We start from the raw sequence: 27,057 nt of genomic DNA on the forward strand, positions 1-27,057 counted from the left end.
CAGATCTTCAAAAAATTGCTTTGTCGCTCGACGGAGCGCCATGCTTTCATAATGATATTGCGCCCGCAACACGAAGACACAGACGAAAAGTTCACAAGGACCAGCGCAGACTATCAACTGACTTTATTCAAAAAGAAACAACAATATGTACTCGCTACACGCACCTAATGATCATTGCTCATGCGCATAACGGCATAGCGTATTCCTTTACATACAGAACATTAAAGCATCTAACATACACGTTGCACTCTCACATCTTGTTTAGCAAGTCAATTTCGCTTTCATTCAACGCTACAGATGGATGACTGACACACATGTCTTGAAGTCTAGAGATGTGCCAAGCTTCTACAATCTCTCTTGTTGTCTGATTAGGATGAGTATACATAACATCAGTTTGGTTAAACAAGGGACTACACGAACCCGCAGAACAACTTGCACAATGCATTGCTAAATGTGTTTCCGGCCTTCCCTTCAAATTGGCCAAGTGCTCCTTTAACCTAACATTCACGCATCGGCCTGTCTGACCGACATAAAACCGGCCACATTTGAACGGAATCTTATAAACTACATTTCGTTTGCATTCAACCACTCGGTGATCAGCACGATTGGAACATTTACTATTGATATCTCTAGGTCTGTCATCGTACAGATTATTTACAGCAGGACACACGCCCCCTACTTTGTTCTTTGCCGAAAAAACTACCTTGACACCATACTTAGCTGCCACCTTCTTAATTTTATGAGAAAAGCCATGCACGTAGGGAATCACCGAAATTTTCTTTGCATCCTGGCTTCTTTGCACCTCTCTTCCCACGGATTTCATTTTCTTCAATAGCCTTTCACTTACAGTTAGCAAAATCTGGGTAGGGTATCCAGCCTTTTCCAGCCGTAACTTCTGCTCTAGGAAAGATTCATTTAACTTGTGCCAGCACGTTTTTGTTAGAGCTGACTGAAAACATCCCATCGCGATCCCGTTTTTTATTATTCTTGAATGGCAGGAAGCATACTGTAATAAAGGCTTCTCCGTTCTCGGGGAATACTTCCAGCACACATGGTCTTTTTCAAAAATGAGCTTAACGTCCAGGAACTGTAAGCAGTTATCAGTGGGCTCTTCATGCGTGAAATTTAGTTCCTGGACGTTAAGCTCATTTTTGAAAAAGACCATGTGTGCTGGAAGTATTCCCCGAGAACGGAGAAGCCTTTATGACAGTATGCTTCCTGCCATTCAAGAATAATAAAAAACGGGATCGCGATGGGATGTTTTCAGTCAGCTCTAACAAAAACGTGCTGGCACAAGTTAAATGAATCTTTCCTAGAGCAGAAGTTACGGCTGGAAAAGGCTGGATACCCTACCCAGATTTTGCTAACTGTAAATGAAAGGCTATTGAAGAAAATGAAATCCGTGGGAAGAGAGGTGCAAAGAAGCCAGGATGCAAAGAAAATTTCGGTGATTCCCTACGTGCATGGCTTTTCTCATAAAATTAAGAAGGTGGCAGCTAAGTATGGTGTCAAGGTAGTTTTTTCGGCAAAGAACAAAGTAGGGGGCGTGTGTCCTGCTGTAAATAATCTGTACGATGACAGACCTAGAGATATCAATAGTAAATGTTCCAATCGTGCTGATCACCGAGTGGTTGAATGCAAACGAAATGTAGTTTATAAGATTCCGTTCCAATGTGGCCGGTTTTATGTCGGTCAGACAGGCCGATGCGTGAATGTTAGGTTAAAGGAGCACTTGGCCAATTTGAAGGGAAGGCCGAAAACACATTTAGCAATGCATTGTGCATGTTGTTCTGCGGGTTCGTGTAGTCCCTTGTTTAACCAAACTGATGTTATGTATACTCATCCTAATCAGACAACAAGAGAGATTGTAGAAGCTTGGCACATCTCTAGACTTCAAGACATGTGTGTCAGTCATCCATCTGTAGCGTTCAATGAAAGCGAAATTGACTTGCTAAACAAGATGTGAGAGTGCAACGTGTATGTTAGATGCTTTAATGTTCTGTATGTAAAGGAATACGCTATGCCGTTATGCGCATGAGCAATGATCATTAGGTGCGTGTAGCGAGTATATATTGTTGTTTCTTTTTGAATAAAGTCAGTTGATAGTCTGCGCTGGTCCTTGTGAACTTTTCGTCTGTGTCTTCGTGTTGCGTGCGCAATATTATCATTATGCAACCAAACCAACTAGCCCGCCTTTCCGTTTTATTGCCATGCTTTAGCCAATATTCAGCTCACTTTACAAATTGGCGACGATGAACTTCACAAAGCAATACTTGACACTTTCTATCCGCCAACGCAACCAGAGGAGCTCCCCAGTTACACAGGGCTTAGCAGTTCGGGAATGGACTCAGACTTCACTGCGGCAGAGCTATTTACCGCACTGGCATCCATGTCCAGGAACACAGCACCTGGCGCTGACGAAATCACATATGCCATGTTACGCAACCTCTCAAATGACCAACAATCCATTCCTTTGAGGTCTTTCAACGACACCGGGCGTAGCGGTGTGTTACCTATTGAATGGAAAATTGCCACCAAATGCGTCATTCCCAAGCCGGGCATAAGGCCGGATTCTCTTACTAATCTGAGGCCTATATCTCTGACCTCGTGCGTTGGCAAGGTCATGAAAAAAAATGATTCTTACCATGTATGAGTGGCACCTTGACAACCACAAGCTACTCCCAGCAACACTTATTGGATTTCGCCGCCATGTTTCAGCTCAGGACGCGGCGCTGCTTATAAAACAGGATGTTTACTCCCAGAGTAGCAGAGTTCAAACACGTACCCTTGTTGGCCTTGATATACATAAAGCATTTGACAACATCAAACACGCTGCTCTATTGGAGAAAGTGTATGACACTCAACCAGGCCGGTGCTTCGCAGACTACATCCGCAGCTTTCTCAACGGACAAGTTCAAATAGCTATGACTAATTCCACTACAACGAATCATGCGCTAAGACGAGGAACGCCACAAGGAGCAATACTTTCTCCAACACTCTTTAATGTTGCTCTGAAAGATCTTCCAACCGAACTAAATTAAATTCCAGGGCTTAGGCATATCATCTATGCGAATGATATCACGCTTTGGTGCACGACTGGTAACGCTGGCGAGCAGGAAAACACACTACAGCAAGGAATAAACACCGTTGCGCAGTACCTCGCTAGTCTTGGACTTCAGTGCTCCCCTGGAAAATGCGAATACATAGTCGTCCTGAATGACCATACCAAAACAGCAGAAGAAAGACGACACCTCATGGAGCTTAACGTGCATGGACAACCGATACCAAGAAAACAACATATAAGTATTTTGGGATTTTATTGGCAGCAGGATGGCAGATCAGACATATGGATGCAGCGCACTCAGCAACAGATCAGTCAGATAACGCATATGCTCAAACGAATAGCTAACAAGAAAAAATCACACCATCTCCCGCTAAAGGGGACCATGAGGCGATGCGAAGCAGTGTTTCGGCATGTAGAGCCCGCGTTTCAGAAGTGGAGTGGTGAGGGGGAAAGGGGAAGTGGAGAGGGGGAATGGAGAGAGGGAGGGGAAAGGGGAGAGGTGATGGGGAGAGGGGAAGGATGAGTTGAGAGGGGGATGGGAAGGGTAAAGGGAGGGGAAGGTGAGAGGTGATGTGGGGAGGGGAGAGGAGGAGTGGAGAGGGAAAGGGGATGGGTAAGGGGAGAGGTGATGTGGAGAGGGGGAGGGGGAAAGGGGGAAGGGAGAGGGTGAGGGGAAAGGGAAATTAGAGGGAGAAAGGGAAGTGGAGAGGTGATGTGGAGAGGGAAAGGGGAGAGAGGGAGTGGATAGGGGAAGTGGAGAAGGTTTGCGCATGCGCAGTAAGGGTGGTCACGCCCCACACCACCACCACCACCGCCGGATTGAACTCCGCTATAAGATGCTTCACATCTAATAATGTTGTCAGAGAAGCTGAGCTCCGGGTCCGTATTATATACCTGGGAGGTTATTTTAATGGCTTTTTAGATGGGTAACGTGTGCTGTAATCTACACACGGCGCTGCAACTAGCAAAACCTCAGGAGTCGCCAACACGGAAGTGATGATTAAAGAGAGTAAGTAGACTAACAGCTTTAACATGAAATAAAGTTAACCCAGTGTCGTACGGTTAAATTAAGGAATAAAAAATGAGACGACAAAAAGAGGGCCTTTTAGATGCGAAGTATCTTGAGGCGGAGCTCCATCCGGTGGTGGTGTGCGGCGTGACCACCCTTACTGCGCATGCGCATACCCTCTCCACACACCTCCTCTCCACTCCCCCTCACCATACCCCTGTCCTCTACCCATCTCGCCTTCCCCTCTCCCATCACCCTCCCCTCCCCTCTCCCCTTCCCCTCTCCCATACCCTCTCCACTTCCCCTCTCCCCTCCCCATTTCCACTCTTCCTCTGAAACGCGGGCTAGACACATGCCGAAATCCTCTCCTGCGCAACGCCGCGATGAGCCATTCTAGAGGGTGTTGGATGAGCCAACACCCTAGAGGGTGTTGGATGAGCTCGAGCGCATGAGCGTCCCCTCCCGTTCTCTCTCCTCTCCTACGCTGCCCCCTCTCGCCTGCCTGTCGACCGCGTTCCCCGCTGGCCCTGTGAGAATTAACGGCCAGGCTAGATGGAAGATACGACGCGCGTAGCGTCCCCCTTCGCGTTCCAGGACGCGAGGTCGGTAGCATGCCCAACGAACGCCAACGGAACGCGATCGTGCAAGTGCTCCGGCTTCGCATCGCCTCATGGTCCCCTTTAGCGGGAGATGGTGTAATTTTTCCTAACCTTGCGTCTTACACCGGCATTATTGAACAGCTATGTAACAAGTACCCCGACATCGTATGCGACAGATGGAAATACCTTAGTTTACACGGATCATCTTAGGAGATCGTAACTGGATGAATGACGAGAAAAAAAAAAGCGGATGCCGCTAGCTTTTCTTAGTAAAACATTGCACTCAACATTACTCAGAAAATAAAAATGTCAGAAATTGCAAGTATGCCGTTAGCGCACGGCTGTTAATTAACGCATAACCGCTGGGAGAGCATAAAGTGACGTAGACATCGGCTTGACTTGTTTCATGCTCGTCAAATGTCAGGGGCTCATTCAGGCATTTCGCTTGGATCAGTCGCCTAAGTGTTTCACTTAGAGCTCTTGTTTCGTTTTCCTAATTGCTTCGGGTATTACTTTTTCCGATAATCTGAAAAGCAGTGCGTATGTAGAGAAACAAAAATCTACACGAAATTGATATTACAGTATTATTCAGTCTGCTTCCGTATTAGTGTGTTCGGAAGCACTTATAGCAATAGCGCTAATATTTGTTCCGAAAAAAAAAATGTGGTAACGCCTCAACCCCCAAGCTGTTCCAATTGCTTCAGTTTTTCTTTGTACCTTTGAGTTTTATTTATATTCAGACACAACAATCGTCGTCTGCCACCGTCCGTCTTCTCTAGCCGCTGCCGAGCCTAGGACGTCCCGTCACCGTTTGAGGAAGCGCAGCCTCACTGAGGCCAAGTCGTTGGATCGGGCGCTCCGTGATTCCACGCGCTCGAGCAGGCCTTCCTCCTGAGGAAGGATGCGGAATGCGTGCAGCAGGTGGGTGGTGTAAAGGAACATCTCCACAGTGGCAAGCGCCTCACCTGGGCAGCTTCTCTTGCCTGCAATGGAAGCGTACAAGTGAAATTTCCGGTTCACGGCTCAACGACAAACTTGAAGGATTGGTGCTCGATTTTATATCGTCTATTTCTGGACACCTTACAGACTTGTTTCCTTCCACAAAAATATAATGTTCGCTAAATGCGCGCCGAACCATAATGGACTGTTCAAACGTGCAGAAGTATGCTGGCGCGCACACTGATAAGATGAAAAATCGTCCAAGAAATAATTGCTCTGCAGCCACATTGCTTTTTTTGACGACTTCTCATAACACAGGCCTCCATTTTCTACTGAACTGCTGTCTGCTGAAGACCGCGTAAGCGGTGCGTGTTTCTGTTTTTATTACGACAGTAGTTACATGGGAACCTCCAGGCGCATTTTTGCATTGCCGTCGCTGTGAGGTCCCGTATAAAGTTCTAGTTGTGGTAACATCGCCCACACGTCACATGCTCTATGTGCGAGTGAAACTGTGCTAGGACAGCCGGCGATCGCGTCTCAAGCGGAAATAAAACGCGCCGGCCTACTTTGATCACACGAAACACCGACAGGGTGCTCCGAAGCGAGGGCAGCGTGGCTCCCGCAGAAACTGCGTGCCGGTGCGCGCACTATGTTCTCCGGGATCAGCTGGCGGCCCATACCTTTATGCATTCTTATTCTGCTGTATTCGCTTCGCTCGCGCGCGCTTCCTTACGCAGCATTTTAACGCGATAGCGTTAAGAGTTCGTTTCGCAGAAATGCCGCCGTTGGTGTCGGCGTCGCTGCGTCACTTGTGAGCGAAAAATCATCCGTGACCGAAAAAAGATGGAAATAAAATGAGCAATAAAAATCTTCGGTCCCAATGAGAATCGAGCCCGGGCCGTTTGCGTGGCAAGCAGGTGTCCTACCACGAGGCCACGATGTTACTTGCAACTGCTTCGGGAAAAAACAGTACATAAATGCCATGTAGTGGAAGGAGTCTCCTTAACGCATTTTGTTCGGCAGGTGTCCCTTTCGGCCCACTGAGCCCAAATGAGCCCATTCGGCGATTTGTAGGCGCAATGGCGAGGCCATCAAACTACGTTTTTTGCGCGACACTATGCTTCGAAAATAGCCGGGATAGTGCAGCCATCGCCGCTAACAACACACACGAACCTTCAAAGAGCTCCAGAAATGGACAACTATGTCCATCTAGCGGAAAACATATCCAGCCAACGTCTCCTTTTATATCCTCCGAGATGGCGGGCGCGCGGCGTCCCCGCCATCTCGGAGGCCATGCTCCTTTCTAGAGGAGGCGTTGATCAAGCAAACAGCAAACACTAGATAATGTGCTGCCATCTGTGAAGCATTGTGAGAAATATGTCTCGACTCTAGCACAAGGAAGTGCTTTTGATCGAAAACCTGTACCAGTGCCTGTACCATTACTATAGATACATAGCGCGCGCACGTGTGTCTGTGTGCGTGTGGGTGTAACAACACACAATAATAGGTATGCACTTAGTGGTTGAAGTGCGCACTGGGGGCCGGATTTCGCTATCGCGTTCAACTCTTCAATCAATCAATCAATCAATCAAATTTTATTTTTCTTTCCTTTGAAAGAGAAGGAGGCGGGACTAAAAGCCGCGATTACGGCTTGACAGTGGTCCCTGCCTCCTTGTTTCTTGGCATGGCACAGCATGAGGGTGGATACATGGTGTATACATTGTGCATAGCGCACTGTTTACAATACTGTTTTTTCGGAAATACAGTAAAGGGTACATTTAAATACAGAAGAAAAAATTACACAATCTGCTCTAACGAAAATTTGAGGTGACACTGTAGAAATAACACAATTACAAAGTAAAAAGAAAAACTCAAACATACTTAAATGGACACTTGCATTACAGAACAGAATATAGTAATAATTTCATAATACATAGTTAACAACAACGCACCAGTGCATGTAATATCCGTACACTTCATTAAGCAATTTTCGATAAGAAAAAACTAATTTCATTTCTTGAGCAAGAAAACAGGTCAAATGATTCATGATGTAGCCTATTTAGTAAATGCGGAAGGGCATAAGATAAAGACTCTTTATAATAGTTAGCTCGTGGGGTGGGTATATGCCATAATTCTTTGTTTCTTGTACGCTGTATGCATGTATTTGGATGCAGGTTTGCGAGGTCAGCTATATATGTGTCATTGTGCCTAACTGATGATTTATAACAAAGTAACAATCTATTGTTATATAGTTGATGCACTGGGAGAACATTATACTGTAAAAACCACTCTTTCGTGTGCTCATCATAAGGTAAATTTGCAATACTTCTTATAGCTTTCTTTTGTAATCGATGTAATTTGGTCATGTTGGTAATGCCTGTGGTACCCCATACAAGGTGGCAATACTGAAGCAGGGAAAGTACCAATGAGTTGTAAAGTAAAATTTTGATCTTTTCAGGAAGTATGTTTCGTAGTCTAGTTACTGCACCAACTGCAGAAGCAACTTTAGAACACAGGTAGTCTATATGTTTGTTCCAAGTTAAATTATTTGAAAAGAAAACACCCAGGATTTTAACGCTGTCAACAACCTCTATGGTGTCATTTTCCATGTTTATATTATTTAATCTTGGAATAATTTTGCCTTTGGGCGCATAGAGGACGACTTTTGTTTTTTTGTGTTTATTTTAAGGCTATTTGTGTCAGCCCACTCTTTAATTTTTGCAAGCGCACAGTTGGCCTTGCGCTCAATATCAGCTGTTGATATGCCCGTAATGAAAACGGACGTGTCATCGGCATATGAAATAAATTGGGCATCCTCGTAGCAGAATACAATGTCATTCACATAAATTGTGAAAAGCAGCGGCCCTAAAATGCTGCCTTGTGGTACTCCTGCAAGTATTGACAGTAGGGATGATCTGTGATTGTTTACATGAATATATTGCGTTCTTTGGCTAAGGTACGATTTCAGTAGATCGTTTGCTATTCCACGTATTCCATACTGTTTGAGCTTGTAAAGGAGAATAGAATGGCTTATCGTGTCAAAGACCTTTGAGAAGTCAATGTATATGCCTACAGCGTACTGCCCGACACTGAAGGCCTGCAAAATTGTTTCTTTCTGAGCCAGCAGGGCAGTTTCAGTAGACCTGTGCTTCATGAAACCATGTTGGAAATCATTTAGCAGTTTTTGGCTAGTGAGATACGAGGAAATTCTAATGTACACTATTTTTTCGATACCTTTTGATAATACTGGCAAGATCGAGATTGGACGATAGTTATTTATAACTTTCTTATTTCCGCCCTTAAATACTGGTACAACACGAGCTTCTTGCATACCTCTAGGGAATACACCACTACTCAGAATAAGGTTGTAAATGTAAGTTATTACTGGGCAAATTAAGTCGAGCACGTGCTTTACGGCGAAGCTTAAGGGTCCCCCAATTTTTGTTGAGTAGCACCAGGTCGGACGCCAGAGGAGTTAGCTGTTAGCCGTGCTTCGTACAACATTGCAATTTGTTGTGATCGCACTCATTGCTTCGGTCTTGTCGCGAAACTGTGATTTCTTTGAACAGCGAAGCTGCCCTAGCTCGGCATAATGTGTTGTGACCCAAAATTATCATCGTCATGAAGGCGCTCTCTTCGTGCTCTTCTGCTCCCAGAACACATGCGCCGATATGTCCGGCGTATAGCGAGGGGGAAAGAGAAGGAGGGATGTGAGGGCGAGAAAGAAAGGGTGAACGAAACAGAGAGAGAGAAACATAAAAAGAAACAGAAAGTTTAGGCGACAAAAAATTCCTCATAAGCAGCGGGATTCCAACCCACGTACCCACGATCCGAAGGCGAGCGTTTTAACCACTCGGCTATCCAGGCACGCTGACAGAACATAGCATAGCCTTGTAGATTAACGTATAGCAAGCGGGTAGAAAAGGGAAGTAAGGAGGAGGGACGTGAGGAGGGGAGAGAGTAGCATATAAAGAATGAGAAAGAGAGAGAGAGAGTGAGACAAAGATAGGAAAGAAAGATAGAGAGAGAAAGAAAAAGAGTGAGAGCGAGAAAGAAAGAAATAGAAATAAACAGGGACAAGAAAAGACGGAGAGAAAAGAGAAAGAAAGGGAGAAAGGGAAAAATATAGAGAAACAAAGGCCGCCCAGCTGTATAGAGAAATATAGAGACAGAGAGAAATAGGCTGCCCAGCGGACGGTGACGGGCCCGCGTTTCGCTGAGCGAAGCTTTGCGCCACTTAGTGCAAAGTTCCCCCGCATTTTTTTTTCTCTTTTACAGCCAAGCTTTACATGGCTAGGACTCCCCTCTATGTTTCCTGTGCGTAACAAATACTTATGGGCCAGAGGTTCCCGGTAGCGCAATGTTGGCGTAGGTTACTGCCCCCACTCCCCCCCCCCCCCCCCCAGTGACACGGGCCAACCACTGAGACGTAGACATGTGCGCCGCCGCTGGTGGCGCCGCCGAAGTCCCGAGAGTGATCACGCTGCGGCCGCCGCGCAATAATTGCGGCGCGCCGCCGTTTGTCTTTTCTTTTAACATGAACGAGGAATCTGCACATAAAATACATCTTTTGCCCGAGGGAGCCCTTTTCGATGAGTCCATATAATGGACTGTCCATTACAGCTACCGCTTGCTGGCGGGAGCTCGGGGAGCAGCGCGCCCTCTGTTTCCGGTTTTTGTTCTGCAACGTCATTTTGACGTCACGAAGCTCTGACAGCTCTTGACTCAAATGAGAGGTTCGGAATGCGTTTCAACGCAACAAACGCAGCCGCCAGAGGACCGCTTTTCGGAGCACATCTCGGAGGCCATGCCTGAACTCCGATCGCGTTAGCCATCGAATTAGGTTTAATGCGGCCGCCCGCCTAACACACATATGAAGGTCGGTAGCATTCCCTGCATCGTTCTCAAACATCTGGGACAAATTCATATGCATGTTTAGACTTGAGAAGTTCCTGTTTCTGTACATTTCGTCCACTTTCTTAGACTGTGATTGTGCTGGCGGGTTCAGTGCGTCGACGCGGTCAAGAGCGAGGCGACATCACGGTTCACGGCTTTTTGGAGTAACTGAATGCGCTGTCCTAAAGGGACTGTGGACATCTCCATTAGATGGACACATCGAGACTAGCTAGCCGGAAGTTGTATCCTTCTCTCCTCCAGAAATCTCGCGAGTATTGCCTGACCTCAACGCCACGGCGTCCTCCAGCTTTCAAGAGCGATGACCCCGAACTGGCTGGATAGCATATTCGAGGAGTCTGGAACATAGTGCACTTTGCATAGGTAATTAAAATAAATAAGTAATATATATCGATGCGTTATTGCGCTTTTTTTCTTCCATTTTTACTCCAGTAAATCGATAAATAAATACTATAAACGTGAAGGTAATGAAAAACAGATAGCTGAGCTAGTTGGTAGGTATTCATATTAAAAGGACACGACGTGCAAACACGGACGCAAGAGAGAAATACAGTCTACGAGCGTAGCGATGTGGGCTTGTTGGTGCATAATGGAGAGAAGTCAAGAGAGTGAATAGTTATCGCTCACGTAGGCCCCCACGCGACATAACTGATAGGTATTAAATCTTGTCTAGGAATGCGCAGAGAAGTATTTGTGTGTACTCTCTCTTCCGCCGCTATCAGAGATCCGTTGTCTGTGATAGCATCTGTGTGCCATAAGTTACATCGTACCTGTGCCTTCCTGTTTGTACGTGCCGTTAATGTTATTTTGGCTACCCGGCGCAGTTGAACGGTTGTTACTCTAGTATGCAATAAACTTTCCTGAGTATACGATCTTATAGTCGTTAGCGGCGTTTGTGGAGTCTTCACTACTTATTGTCCGTGTCTGCACGCCCTGCCTGTTATTGCGATAGCAATAATGTGGACATTCTCGGCTGGTTTTTGCCCTCGCCGTCGCTGCCGTCATGCACCGTATATATATATATATATATATATATATATATATATATATATATATATATATATATATATATATATATATATATAAATATATAAATGCCACAAAGAAAAATAATTCAGAAATACTTCCCGACGCGCGGAATCGAACGGCCGACCTCTCGCTCCGCAGCCCGCGGCATTAACGGCTACGCCACGAAGAGTACCGTCTTCCAGCACTCTAACGGCGAGCTATTTAGTTACACCATTTACTTCAGCGTGCTTTCTTACTCACCAGCGAGATGGCGCGCAGTGCGCGTGGGGCGCGCTTTAATGGTCGTCGCCCCGCTCCTGCGAACGCCGTTGCTCTTCGCCCTACAGGGCTTGGTCGCCTTCGCGCACTTATCTCGAGGAAAAAAGGGGGCGGGCGGGAGGTTGTATGTCTCGCGCTTTCCCCGCGATATCCGCGCTGAAGTCACAGAGCGTACGAAGGTCACTTCGCTCGCTGCAGCGGCGGCGTTTGCGAAACGAGCGCGCTGTTCAAACAGAAATAAGTAACAACTGTGAGAGTTAGTTCGCGCACGTCCTCTGTGTACCTGTTCGTTCGTTTCGTGCGTCCTGCTTTATATTTGAGCAGCGCGCTTCAAGTGTCGAGCTGTGACGCATGATAGTTCGCGCTCGTCCTGTGTGTGTTCTTTTCGTGCGTCCTTTGCATTTGACCGACGCGCTGGAAATTTCAAGCTGCTTTTCGTTCTTCGCGTTAAATTCGAATTTGTTGCTATCGCATTCATTGCTTCGCCGTTGCGGCGAAACTGTGACGTATTTAAAGGACCCCAAAACAGGCTCGGAAACTACAAAATCGAGTGCGCTATTCTCTCAGCGTTTCTCGTCTTTTTGGCTCACTTCGTGACGCCAGAAAAGTGATTCGCCTGACATCATTATCGCACATACTGCCGATTGGCCCATAATATGAGAAATATCAGTTGATTCCCACCCTGCTTTGGCATGCCCACTCGTTCTTCCTCGTCTCGCATGACCACTGTGCGCGATCAAGACATTTCGCTTCTGCGTTTCTGACTGCGCAAGCGGGGATAACCGAGTGTAGTCGACAAGCGCAAAATCCTGACAGGCTCAGCGCTTAGGGCTGACATTGTACGCGTGTTTTATGAAGAAATATGTGGCGAGGAGATTTCGCCTGTAAGAAGGGTAGTGAAGACGAGAGTGAAACCAATGCGAAAGGCGCTGGATTTTTAAATGCGAAGCATTTCTTAGCGAACTTCTGCGACTTTGAGCGTATCTATCTATCTATCTATCTATCTATCTATCTATCTATCTATCTATCTATCTATCTATCTATCTATCTATCTATCTATCTATCTATCTATCTATCTATCTATCTATCTATCTATCTAGCCGCCTACGACTTTGTGCTCTCCTAGTCGCTTGGTTAATCGAATGTACACCAAAGTTGGTATGGTGTAACATGACTGTATGACGAACATAAATGACAAGTCATAACATGAAAATCATGACACGCATGTCATGTACAGCATGATTTACATGCCACGCTCATGGTGCGTTGGCGGCCGTTTCGCTAGCTTGATATACACGAAAATTGGTATCTTGCGACGTGACTGTGTAGCGAAGATAAATAACACGAGTTAACGTGAAAATCATGACACGCATGTCATGTACAGCATGACTTACGTGCCACGCTCATGGGGCGCTGGCGGCCGTTTCGCTAGCTTGATCTACCCCGGAATTCGTATTGCGCGACGTGACTGTGTGACGAACATAAAAACACGAGTTAACATGAATATCATGACACGCATGTCATGTACAGCATGACTTACGTGCCACGCTCATGGGGCGCTGGTGGTCGTTTCGCTAGCTTGATCTACCCCGAAGTTGGTATTGCGCGACGTTACTGTGTGACGAACATAAATAATAGGAGTTAACATGAAAACCATGACACGCATTTTGCTAAACGACATACAAGACGATGTATGCAGCTCTTTGCTGGCTGCTTCGCATTACATCGATTCCCACAATGCGTGGGATCTGCCGGCTTTTTGATTCTTCCAACGGACGAACTCTTTACAGCGAAGACGATGCAGCTCTCGAGAGAAAAATGCGAGCCCGCTTCCACGCTTTCTGCATATATTTTTTATTGCGATAAAAATTATATGGGCATTCTAGAAATTTTCGTTCATGTTCCTTATTAAGTTCAATTCGACAATATTGCTCCGTACATCTTATGCTGTCGCCGCGAGTAAAAGCTCGCGAGCTCTGGCGAGGAAAAAGTAGATATGAAACAAGCTGGCCATCTCCGTCGCACGGAGGGCGCATACGATAACATCAGCCCGCGTGCGAGGCCTGCCGTCTGTTGCTCCTCAACCAGAAAGGAAACGACCCGCAAGCCTTTGGCTGGGCAAAGGAGCATGGTGGGACACCCAAAGGGGTCAAAGGGGTGCGGGGGGGGGGGGCCTGCGTGGCTCGAGCAGCAATTGTGAACTTTGACTATAAGGGCGCGGTCGCGAGCGCTTGCGCGCGCTGTCTCCGCGGACATCAGCAAACGGCTCGTACACCCCTCTGCGCGCTGTGATCTCATCGCTTCGTACTGTGACCACTGGTATGACAAGCTGCACGAAAACCACGTCTGTCCCGGGAGCGGCCGTATTCCCACACACCAGCGTTTTGTAGAGTTAAGCGAGATCGGATAAAAAAAGAGTTAGCTGCTAGCCTTAGTTCGTATAACATTACGACATGTAGCTATCGCATTCACTGCTTCGTCCTTTCGGTGAAACAGATTTTAAAAAAAATTCAAGGGACAAATTTTTCTCCCCACCAACTCTTAAATTGACCCCCCCCCCCTCCCAACCCTCCCCCGTGCCACGCCACCGCCGATACGATGAACCCCGCGCCGTTCATGCGCCGCCGCCGAAGGTGGAAACACCGGAGCACAGGTCTACTGAGAAGTAGCCGGGGGTGCAACCCAACGGTGGAATGGTCGTTCTCCGGACTCGGTTGCCTCCTCGCGCTCGTCGTTTTTTTCCTTGCATGTGCGAACACGCGAAGGGACAAAAAAAGTCACAGTTTCATCGCATGGCCGAAGCAATAAATGCGATAGCAACAAATTGTGGTGTTACACGAAGTGAGGCTGGCAGATAACTGTTTTGTATCTGATCTCACGTAACTACAAAACGCCGGTGTAAGAGAATACAGTCGCTCCAGGGAGAGATGCTCTCCGCATAGTAACTTAGCGTTGAGAGCGCAGCACGTAGAAGGGTATACGAGCTGCCCGCTGTGATGGCTTTCGAGATAGCGCGCGCGCCAGCGATCGCGACCGCGCCCTCAGATCCAAAGTTGAAAGTAGTGGCTGCTCCTGCACAACCCCCCGGCTCCCCTCTCGCGTCTTTTTTCATGGTCATTAAAGACAGGCGGGGCGCTTCCTGTCTGCTTCGACGGCAGGTCTCCCGGGCGGGGTGATGTTATCGCATGCACCCTCCGGGCGACGGAAACGGGCCGGCTCGTTTGATCTCTGCTTCGGCCGCGTTGCTCGCCCCGCTCGCGCACTTTTACCCGCGGTAGAATAACAATGCGCGGGGCGATCTTATCAATTTTAACGTCATACCGGAAGGACACGACGGTGACGGCAACGGCAAAAACCCGCCGAGACGGTCCATATAATTGCTATCGCAATAAAACACGCTTCCAGGTTCGCAGTACTATCGCAAACACAATGAGCGGGAACACGCGAGCGCGTGGCAAAGAGCCTCGCAACCGACGTTGGGCGACTCGCGGCGGTGGCTGATGGAATCGATGTGGAGAGGGCGCCACGGTGCCGTTAAACGTTGGCCCTCCCGCCTCGCTAGTGGTGATACAAAACGGCAGCTGATTGCGTGTTACCGGCCGCACGCGATCATAAGGCGGATCAGAAACGAAGCAGTCGTGTGTTGTCGGTAGCTCTGCGCAAAATACCGCACTTTATTTGGTCATTCACTGGTTTATGTGTTCGTGTGTGTGTGTGTGCGTGTGTGCGTGCGCGCGCGTCACACACAAAATCACGGTACAGCAGAATGGGACAAAAAAAAACAAACTTGGAAGACGCTTGCCTTGAAAGGTAGAACGCGACAGCGTAATCCAGCCCCATCGCCTTCTCAAGTGCTAGACTGGCTTCGTTGTGCCGTGAGGAAAGTAAAGTCTGTGCGCGTAGCATTGGCTGTTTCGCAATAGCCTTGAATGGCTGCTGCGATTAGAGTGCCCACTTCGCCATAATTTGGACTTTCCGCTTTGTCTGTAACAGGGTCATCGGAATATCGATCGAACTGGGGTTTAAGGCAATTCGCAGCAGCTCGCATGTTCCCACAAGAACTGCCCACGATAGTAAATGGGGCTTCATCGCGAATGTCTGAGCCGAGTATTGTATTCAGGAGGCAATTATTGCCCGTGTTTGTGGGTACTAAGGCGCATATAATAGGCTCATGTAATGGAAGAATGCTCGAGAAATCACCAGAAGTTAACCGTGTCATTTCGTGACAAAGTAAATAGTGTTGTGTGTGAGGCACCTGTTCTCACAACGCGGTGCTTGTCAAAGGAAATTGCGCTTCTTTGCAATCCCCCCCTCCCCCCCGTCAAACAAATGCGCCACTTGGCGTCTTCGTGTAGCTGATACCGCCCGATTGAGCTTCGTACGGTGATTGCAGCTGTGTACCTTGGTGTCATTGCAATTGTTGAAAAATAAGCCGGAACGGAGCAACAAGAACGTGCGGCACCCGAGGGAAGAGGAGAAAGCTGAAGTGTGCGAGAGCTCGGGACAGGATTGAGCGGCGGACCGTTCGCCATGATTGTAGATTAAAGAAGCGTCCCTCTCTTACCGTTCGGGAGCCAGTCATTTCGCAATATTGTTGGTGCCGCGAAACCCGGGACTGCCCCTCGAGAGACGCCTTCACGTCACGGCCATGGCGAACTCGGAACAGCTGCGTAAGAAGCGTGGTGCACTCAGGGCTGGCGTCACGCGAGCCCTAACACAGTTAACGGACCTGCTACAGCAAACGGATCCCGACCACTCGGAAGTTAGCGTGCAAGTTGACTACCTCAAGGACAGGGAATCAGCGTTATCGACGCTGGACGACGCAATTCTTGCATTAACAGATGAAGAGAACCTTGACCGCGAAGTTGAAACGGCACAGGATTACAGCGACAAGATCAGCTACGCTATAGCGCGCGCCAAATACTGGCTCCAAGAACGTCAACAGGCTACCAGGACGCATGCTCAAGCTTCTGGATCCGGATCAAGCAACTTAGAGCTTCCGAATTCCGTCGACGCTCCGGACCAGGTGAGAGAGCAGCGTCAGCGATCGGTTGTGCTGCCTAGACTACAGATACCTACGTTCGACGGCAACCTGCGTGAATGGCAGCCCTTTTGGGACCATTACGACGCCACGATCCACCAGAATGACGAATTACCGCGCATCGAAAAGTTTAAGTATTTACTCACGTACTTGACCGGCAGCGCGAAGCGGTCCATCGAAGGCATCCGGTTAGCCGAACAGAACTACGACCTCGCAATTAAAACGCTTACGGATCGGTTCGGACGGCGACATCTTCTGATTAATGAACACGTCGATCATCTTTTGGCGTTAATTCCCGTGAAGAGCTCGTCAGATGTTGCCAAACTTCGTACACTCCACGACAACGTGCAGTTCCGAGTGAGCGCATTAGAAGGCCTTGGAGTATCACCGGATCAGTACATCGTGGTGTTGAATCGCGTCATGATGCGCTGCTTGCCAGACGACCTGGCTATTATGTATCGACAAAAGACAAAAGAAGATGACCGCGCAAAGAGTGGTACTGAGACTCCGGAAGACCGAATGCGTCGACCGAAGGACCTTCTAACCTTCCTTCGCATCCAAGTAGAAGTGCGGGAGGAAGGTCGCCTGCAGCCACGTCGCCGTCCGTATGAAAGCGAAGACAACATGGCGACAGAAAGCACGGACTGCACGGAACTCATTCCATCGGCTGCTGCTCTCACAGGTTCAACTAGGTCGGTCAGCCAAGTATGCCCACTTTGCAACAGCAATGAGCATAGCATAATTTCCTGCCCTGCCGAGCTGCCAGCGGACGACAAGCGCGTGAGGCTACGGAATAATAACTGCTGTTTCCGCTGCGGTACCCGCAACCACATCGCAAGGTTCTGCAAAAAATCCAACAGTCTTACCTGTGGTACCTGCCGTCGCCGCCACCTGACCATTCTGTGCGACCTGTCAAGACCAGTCGTCGAGGGCCTAGCGCCTACTGCTGAACTTGTTGCGCTGGGAAGACCATCTTCGACAAGTCTTCGAACCATGACAACCGCCCAAAGCACTCACAGCGGATACACGGCTGTACTGTTGCAGACATGCCGCATATGGGCAGAGTGCGGTAACCGACGACTTCTCGTTCGAGTGCTTTTAGATAGCGGTAGCCAGCGGAGTTATATTCGCGCAGACGCGGCCAGAAAACTTCAGTGTTCCGTCGTTGGAAGGGAAGAGCTTTCCCTCATCACCTTTGGAAGCTCCAAATCTCAGAGGCGACTATACGCCGAGCGTGTCTCCGTGTGACTGCGCAGCCAATTTGACGATGCTGCAGTGGAATTGGAAGCATTAACAATTCCAGAGATATGCTCCGTAACGAGTCCACCGCTGGAGAACAATATCTTGCAGGCGCTCATCGCCAAGGAATATAAGGTGGCTGACGCATGTCAAGCAGATACGTGACAAGAAGGCGACATAACCGTGCTCATAGGATCGGACGCCTATTGGAAGGTGACAACCGGAAGAATTGATCGCATAAACGAGAGGCTAGCAGCGATAGAAACAACATTTGGATGGATGGTACAAGGACCCTTATTGTCTGACATCCAGTTCCCGTCTAGCGCACTGTTCGTCTCGAGCAGCAATTCTTCTGCAACGGACATAGACATATCTTCGATGTGGCGTCTTGATGCCATCGGAATTGATGGAAGCTATTCAGAACCGTTACAGATCGACGCGCACCTCTCCGCATTTGAGCGCTACATAATGAAGCAAGGCAGGCGTTATCAGGTGCCGCTCATGGTCGAAGAGCCAGGGATACCAGCCGGAAACAGTAATCGCCGACTGGCAGAACGTCGACTACAACTTCAGATCAACCGCTTCCAAGAGCAGCCAACGTTACTAGAGAAGTACGACCAGGCCATTACAACATATTTCGATGACGGACATGCTGAAAGGGTACAAGAGGAGCAGCCACTCAGAGATAATGTATATTACATGCCTCATCACGCAGTAGTTCGTCGGGACGCCGTCACAACGAAGCTTCGAGTGGTGTTTGATGCATCATCACATGAAGCAGGTCGTCCTTGCCTTAACGATGTCCTGTCGAAGGGTATAAAACTTGGTGCCGACGACATCCAGCTACTCCTAAAGTTCCGTTGCCACCCCGTAGTTCTCGCTGCTGACATAAAGAAAGCATACCTCCAGCTTTTGATTCGGCCTGAAGACCGCGACTTACTGCGGTTTTTGTGGCTGGAAAGACGGCCAACCAAGGAAGAGCCCATGCCACCAATCACAACTTGGCGGATGACCAGAGTCCCGTTTGGAGCTGCATCAAGCCCGTTTCTGTTGGCCGCTACAATTCGTCATCACCTGTTATCCTGTCAGCACCACTATCCAGACACTGTCGCCTTATTGGAACACGCATTCTACGTAGATGATCTTATCGTCGGGCTACCAAGCGCGCAGGCGGCAATGAAAGTATATGAAGAAACAAAGAGAATATTCTACGAGGCAAGGATGGAACTTCGCAAGTGGGCTTCGAATTGTGACGCGTTGAAGGAAAGATTCTTACGTGACAACTGCGCCATCGAAAATGAAGCTGGAGATAATCATATGATGAAGATCTTGGGTGTTCCCTGGGAACGTTCGGGTGATTGCCTTCTCTTGAGCACTCAGCACGCAGCCATCTTCAGTGCCGGAAGGCCGGCTACCAAACGTACAGCACTCAAAACCTTGGCAAGAGTTTACGACCCGCTTGGTTACCTCACTCCATTCACCATAAAGGCGAAGATAGTGTTCCAGAATCTATGGAAGAAAAACCTCGCCTGGGATGCCAGTATGCCAGAAGACGAACAGGCCGAATGGAATAGGTGGTGTTCCGACTTGTCCGACACGCCTGTCACTATTCCACGGTATATATTCCTACGAGACAACATTGATCCCTTTTCATTTGAGCTGCACGTCTTCGCAGATGCCAGTCCCAGAGCATACGGTGCGTGCGTTTACGTACGAGTGAACTCGCAACCCGACACATGTTTCGCACGACTCTTAATCAGCAAGGGCCGACTTGCCCCCTTGAAGATGGTATCACTTCCTCGCCTGGAGCTCCTAGCATGCACCATCGCGGTGCGGCTTATACGCTATGTGCAAAGGGTCCCTTTTCTCCAGCACGCCGCTGTTTTCTTGTGGACAGACTCGCTTGTGGCGCTAAACTGGATAAGAAGTACAGCAACCAAATTAGAACCATTTGTAGCACAACGTGTAATCGAAATCCAGCAGCATACCAAACCTTCACAATGGTTTCACTGTAACAGCAAGGAAAATCCCGCCGATGTTATAACTCGAGGACTATCACGCTCTGACCTCACCAAATCATCGAAGTGGTGGAATGGCCCAGCCTGGCTTTCTGACAACACCAGATTTTTCGAAGGTATAGACATCAACCAATCTAACGCAAATATACTGTTAAATGTGCCGGAGCAACCGAAGAATGATCAAAGCTGTCCACAGGATCTACGTCTGTCTGTTCATCCGCCATTAGTGTTCGCAAAAACGTCGTGCCCCTGGAAAACTACAGCTCTCTAACAAGACTGCTGAGAGTAACTGCATGGATCCAGCGTTTAAGCCGCAACGCAAGACGCTTCCCATCAGCACCTGGACCTCTTAGAGCGGAAGAATTATTTCAAGCTGAACGTTATTGGTTGCTCATATTGCAGGAAGACTCGTTCCCGATTGAAGTTAGTGCGCTCAAGAAAGGCCAGCCGTTGCCTTCAACATCCCCTGTGCTTCGTTTGTGCCCATTTATGGATGAGAACGGCCTAATTCGCGTCGGTGGGCGACTCCAAGAGCTGCATGCTGAATAGGACATTCGTCACCCCGTTTTGTTATCAAGCAACCATAAGCTCACCAGCCTGCTTGTTTCAGCAGCACATTTGCGTACGATCCACGGTGGTGCTGAAGCAACTCTCACGGAGCTTCGAGAACGCTTCTGGTTATTAAGAGGGCGCCAAACAGTGAAGAAAATCATTTTTCACTGTAGAATATGCAAACGATGGAAAACGACAGTGAAGACTGCACCCATGGCCCCACTTCCACGCGAGAGAATTACGGAAACCAGCCCCTTCGCGGTCGTTGGACTTGACTACTGTGGGCCGCTGTACGCAAAGTCAACAAGCAGTTCAACAAAGGCTTACATACTTTTGTTTTCGTGTGCCGTTACACGTGCTGTTCACCTTGAGCTCACGTCGGACATGACCACCGCCACGACTTTGCTCGCTTTCCGTCGTTTCGTCGCACGCCGCGGAGTTCCCTCAATAGTGTACTCTGACAACGCCCAGACGTTCCGAAGTTGTGCTAAGTCGTTTGGATCTGCGCTACCTGCTCTTCGAGAGTACGCCGCGGAGCTCAGGATACAATGGAGGTTTATCGCAGAACGAGCTCCGTGGTGGGGCGGATGGTGGGAGCGTCTCATTCGTACAACAAAGGGAGCTCTCAAGAAATCGCTTGGACGCTGCAGTCTTAACGTGGAAGCCCTCACAACGATACTGTGCGAGATTGAAGCAGTGATCAACAGCAGACCGCTGACCTACCTCGACAGTGAGCCTAACGAGGTACAGCCCTTAACACCATCGCATTTCTGGATGGGTAAACGCAGCATATCATTACCGCAACAGATCTGCACATCAGAGCCTCATACCTCGGTTGATCTGCAACGAAAGGCTCGTCATCGCCAGCGTGTAACAGCGGAACTTTGGAAGAGATGGAAACGAGCGTACCTGCTATTGATGCGGTCAGCACACAATCGCCCGACATGCCCGACAACAAAACTGCGAGTTGGTGATGTAGTGCTCTTGCAAGAAGACACTGCACCGGCGACATCATGGAAATTGGGCAGAGTGCTTGAGTTACTGCCAGGGAGAGACAATGTAGTGCGCACTTGCTCCGTTCGTCTCGCCAATGGTTCTGTTGTGAATCGCCCGGTACAAAGGCTCTGCGCGCTAGAAGCCTCTGATTCACCCTGGCCCGCCCCGGATGATGTTGAAAAATAAGCCGGAACGGAGCAACAAGAACGTGCGGCACCCGAGGGAAGAGGAGAAAGCTGAAGTGTGCGAGAGCTCGGGACAGGATTGAGCGGCGGACCGTTCGGCATGATTGTGCATTAAAGAAGCGTCCCTCTCTTACCGTTCGGGAGCCAGTCATTTCGCAATAGCAATATCAGAAGACTGCCTTATTTGCAATATGTCGAGTATGTGGTTCTGTTCTTTCTTACCTTTTTCCTTTCGGTGAAAAATAAATAGTTCTACAGTGGCGCCTCTTTCCCGGATTCACGCCTCCATGGTGGCTTAAAGATAGCTCTCGCAATATTGCCCATTTTTATTACGATAAAATCCGTAAACAGGGGGTGGGTGCTCGAGCCGACGTTTCGGTAAGTAGACTTTTCTTCTTCAAGGCTGGAACTGAAGAAGCCTCGAATAAGACAAGTCCACTTGTCGAAACGTCGGCTCGAGCATCCGCTTTCAGTTTTTACGGAGTTTTTCACCGCAAGCTTCCATCTCCCCTTCCTGCCGTAAATTTTTTTTTCATTTTTATTATGAAATATAAGCTTCCTCGCGTAAGCCAGAAAAAATGACCTCGGATGAATAATTTTAGCAGGAAAATGTCAGTTAGCCGCAAGGGTGAAGCAATGAATGCGATAGCAACAAGTCGAAATGCTATACGAATTAAGGCTACCGGGCCTAACTCACCAAAACGGTGGCGGAACGAAATGCGGGCACTGCAGTGAGCGAAGAGACATTTGTACGTGTCTATGGCTTCGTCGCAAAACTTTGCGACGAAGCACTTCTTGTCGACCACGCTACCGATGACGGTGACATGGGTTTGAGGTCTTTGCATCAGGAAGGCACCCCAAGAATTGCAAAAAAAAAATACGCTCCACAAACACCACACACATGATAAGATGGCGCGGATTTATCGAAACGCGATGCATTGGCGCTACTCTTTTGGCAAGCCCAGTTTAGGATGTTCCCGAAACTATAAAGGGCACAGCTATGTCCGGTCGCGTAGAGTTTGCGTGTTTTTATTTGGTGCCTCTGCATAACTGCTCCGATAAACCTGTTAGAAATGTTTCGCCTTTTCGCAACGACGATTATAAGTCCCGAGGCTATTATTTTGATTTCTTACTCGCGCTCGCTTTGGGCCGTGGTGAGGGAATCCCGGGGAGCGGCCGCAACAGATCGGTCCGAGACCGACAGGTACGGAAAGGGCTTTTCCGGCTGGCCGCCGAACTGTGTTCCGCGCCGCTCTAGACGAAAAATGTTTCGGAGTGAATGGAGTGAAGCGAAACATAAACCTGCTCCTGTTATATCATCGTTATTACTAATCTAATATAGTATTTCCTAATATAATATATATATATCATTATATATTATATATTATATAGTTGAAAAAAATCAAGCACGTAGAAAAAATGTCCAGTAAAGGGACCTGACGTTTCGGCCGCGGGGACCGCGACTCCCCGCGGACCGAACCAGTTCAGTCCTTACTGAACAATTTTCCTACGTGCTTTGATTTTTTTTTTTCAACATTTTACTTCCGGGTCTTTTGTTAGCACGTTTATTGTTTATTTATATATATATATATTATATATATATATATATTTTTATTATTTTATATATTTTCTTTCTTTATGTATGTATTATGTAGTGGGAAACGAATCCCGCGGACCCCGATATGATCATAAGGCCTGATATGATATAAGAAACTACGACTTTCGTTGGTTTGGCACTGTATATTTTCACTAACGTTTCGTCTGGTGGATCAGACTTTGTCAAAGTAACACGTACATCGCCCATGTACCTTGTTACTTGACAAAGTCTGGTCCACCAGACGAAACGTTAGTGAAAATATACAGTGCCAAACCAACGAAAGTCGTAGTTTCTTTCTTCATTCCTTATATATATATATATATATATATATATACATATATATATATATATATATATATATATATATATATATATATATATATATATATATATATATATATATATATACGATGTGTGGTAATCGACACGCACACCTGTGATGTCATACTTATTTTGGTATATATCCAGTTAACAAAACGGCCGCGAACACAGCAGGAGCGTGGCGTCTAAATCATGCCCTACATGACATGCGCGTCACGATTTTCATATTAAATCATGTTATTTATGTTCGTCAGACAGTCACGTCGAGCAATACCAATTTTGGTGTATATCAAGCTAGCGAAACGGCCGCCAGCGCACTATGAGCGTGGCACGTAAGTCATGCTGTACATGACACGCGTGTCATGAGTTTCACATTAACTCCCGTTATTTATGTTCGTCACGCCGTCATGTAGCGCAATGCCAATTTTGGAGTATATCAAGCTAGCGAAACGTCCGCCAGCGCACCATGAGCGTGGCACGTAAGTCGTGCTGTACATGACATGCGTGTCATGATTTTCATAATAACTCCCGTTATTTATGTTCGCCATACACTCTTGTCAAGGCATACCAATTTTGGTATATATCAAATTCACGAAACGGCCGCAAGAGCACCAAGACTCTGGCATGTAAATCATGCTGTGCATGTCATTCATTTCATGATTTTCATGTTATGATCAGTCATTTATGTTTGGCATATAGTCGTGTTATGCCATACCAATTTTGGTATACACCCCATGAAAGAAACGGCCAGGAGAGCACAAGTTCGTAGGCGGCTAGATAGATAGATAGACAGATAGATACGCTCAAAGTCGCAGAAGTTCGCTAAGAAATGCTTCGCATTTAAAAGCCAAGAAGAATTCATCACACTAGACAGATTACCAAAGAAGAATGTGTACAACATGACGAAATCCTATTCACGAGTGCTATTCACGAATCCTATTCACGAATATAGAAAAACATGGCCCATACCCGACGAATAAAACGTTTAATCTTCTTGGCTTCGGTTTATCAAAAGAAACTCGCCTTCAAGGGAAATTAAACATTTGTCTTAGATGCATCCACTACGCTCACTGGTTCACAACTGGGTGTGTCCAGATAAGATCCAACACGAGGTCGCGGTCACCATTCCGGATTTTGATGAAATTAACTGCAGGTCTAGGCATTACACTCAGAACAATGGTTTCGTAGTTAGTTCTGCGAAAAAAAAATTTGTTCGCCTGAAAAAATATACATAGCTTTTGGCCGCAAAAAACACTTTTTCGCCAATTTCGCGATTTCTGAATTTCGAGCACGTCTAGGGAAAAAACGGTGCACTTCTTGGTCACAATATTTATTCCCCTCAAAGAACAAGTGAAATGCAATCTTATGAGTCTATTATTTCTCTTGCTTACCGAAACGCTTTTGAAGAAAAAAATCACAAACTTGGCAAATCGCACAAAATACCAGTATTTCAGGAATTTATTGCTGAAAACAAGTAAAAGTGAGGATAATAAAAATCGGTACATATTAACTTTCATACCTTAGCTCTCTTTTAAAATAATTTTCGTGGTTTTGTCGTGCTCCGTTTTACTCGATAATTGGGCTGAAAAGTAAGTGATTTACCAAAAACGCCAAACTTTGAAAATAGTTTTCTCAAAAAGGCCATTTTTATTTTTTTTAAATCGCTCTGATTGAAGTCAAGGACGTCATCTACCATTCTGCATAAAAAAACGTTGCATTATTTTGGTTGCCAACAAGTTATAATGCGTGAATTGTGACCATGCCAGCCTATAGCGGCCGCGTCGTTCCTTGTGTGCTGAAAGTCGGACATAAATTGTCCAAAATACTTTTACGTGACATAATCACAAATCAGCAGCTCCACACCAACAAATGCGCAGCCAGGTGTCATGGTGCAGTAAGCTTTGTCTTGCGATCAGCCGCTTGACAAACCCGCAGCAGCGGCCGCTCATTGCTGCGGGCGCTGACAATTCACGAGTGCCGCTTGGACTGCGGATCCGCTTGAGCGCCAAACTACGCTCAGAGGACGAACGAGAGAAGGAATGCGTCACTGTGAAAGATAAAGGCTCTTGAGTGTCAACAAAAGCCATTTTATAGAACGAGAGCTCTGCCGGCAATATTGCAGTAACCGCCTCCAATAATGCGCTCATGTGTTCCTTCCTCTCTTCTGATGGCCCAAAGATAATTATGTTCAATCTATCAGCAATATATGACACAAAAGCAAGCCAGTGACATCTAAAGAAAGCTGTTATACGTGCTTGAGATGGTCAAACAAGTCAAATTGCAGTTGTTCTCCATCTCGCGCAACACATGCGTCAGCCGGCTGTGAAAAGATGTGTGTCGAAATCATTTGCTTCATTAAAGCACCGCTTTTACAATACTGTATTGCTGTGCGTCCGCAGATATAATATTCAACGCAAGCCGAGTGTTTATCACGTTATTTTGCGGCATGCGGGCATAACAGCAGGGAAAAAAATACATGCGTGCTGTATTCAAGGCGCTCGCTGCAAAAGTTGCCGGCAGAGTTTTCGTTGCATATTATAACATTTGATGGCATTTAACAGCCTTTAACTTTCACAGTGATGCATTCCTTCTCTCGTTCGTCCTCTGAGCGTAGTTTTGCGCGCAAGCGGAGCTCACCCGCAGTCGAAGCGGCACTCATGCAATGTGAGCCGCTGCCGCGGGTTTGTCAAGCGGCTGATTACGAGACACAGCTTGCTGAACCATGACACGTGGCTGCGCATTTGTTGGTGTGGAGCTGCTGATTGTGATTATGACACGTACAAGCATTTTGGACAATTTATATCCGACTTTCAGCACATAACGAACGACGCGGCCGCTAGGCTGACTTGGTCACATTGGACGCATTATAACTTCTTAGCAACCAAAATAATGCAACGTTTTTTATGCAGAATGGTAGAAGACGTCCTTGACTTCAATAAGAATGATTTAAAAAAATAAAAATGGCCTTTTTGAGAAAACTATTTTCGAAATTCGGCGTTTTTGGTAAATTACTTACGTTTCAGCCCAATTATCGAGTAAAAGGGAGCGCAATAAAACCACGAAATTTATTTTAAAAGAGAGCGAAGATATCAAAGTTAATATTACCGATTCTTATTATGATCACTTTTACTTGTTTGCAGCAATAAATTTCTGAAATACAGGTATTTTGAGCGCTTTGCCAAGTTTTTGTTTTTTTTCTTCAAAAGTGCTTCGAGAAGCAAGAGAAATAATCGAGTCATAAGTTTGCATTGAACTTGTTCATTGAGGAGAATAAATATTGTGACCAAGAAGTGCAC

At 47.1% G+C, this 27,057-nt stretch overlaps 1 protein-coding gene across 1 annotated transcript in view; it reads right to left on the reverse strand.

Moving 5' to 3' along the window:
* Positions 1 to 5,313: 5,313 nt before the first annotated feature.
* The window catches only part of LOC119394015 (vitamin D 25-hydroxylase-like), a 64,029-nt gene continuing 42,285 nt past the window's right edge, over positions 5,314 to 27,057 (reverse strand). Inside the window, exon 4 of the mRNA XM_037661588.1 lies at positions 5,314 to 5,655. Coding sequence (XP_037517516.1) covers positions 5,477 to 5,655 — 179 coding nt within the window. The 3' untranslated portion in view covers positions 5,314 to 5,476. The remainder of the gene's footprint in view (positions 5,656 to 27,057) is intronic.

Source organism: Rhipicephalus sanguineus, chromosome 1 (genome assembly GCF_013339695.2).
Source record: "Rhipicephalus sanguineus isolate Rsan-2018 chromosome 1, BIME_Rsan_1.4, whole genome shotgun sequence".
In the NCBI taxonomy this organism is placed as follows: domain Eukaryota; kingdom Metazoa; phylum Arthropoda; class Arachnida; order Ixodida; family Ixodidae; genus Rhipicephalus; species Rhipicephalus sanguineus.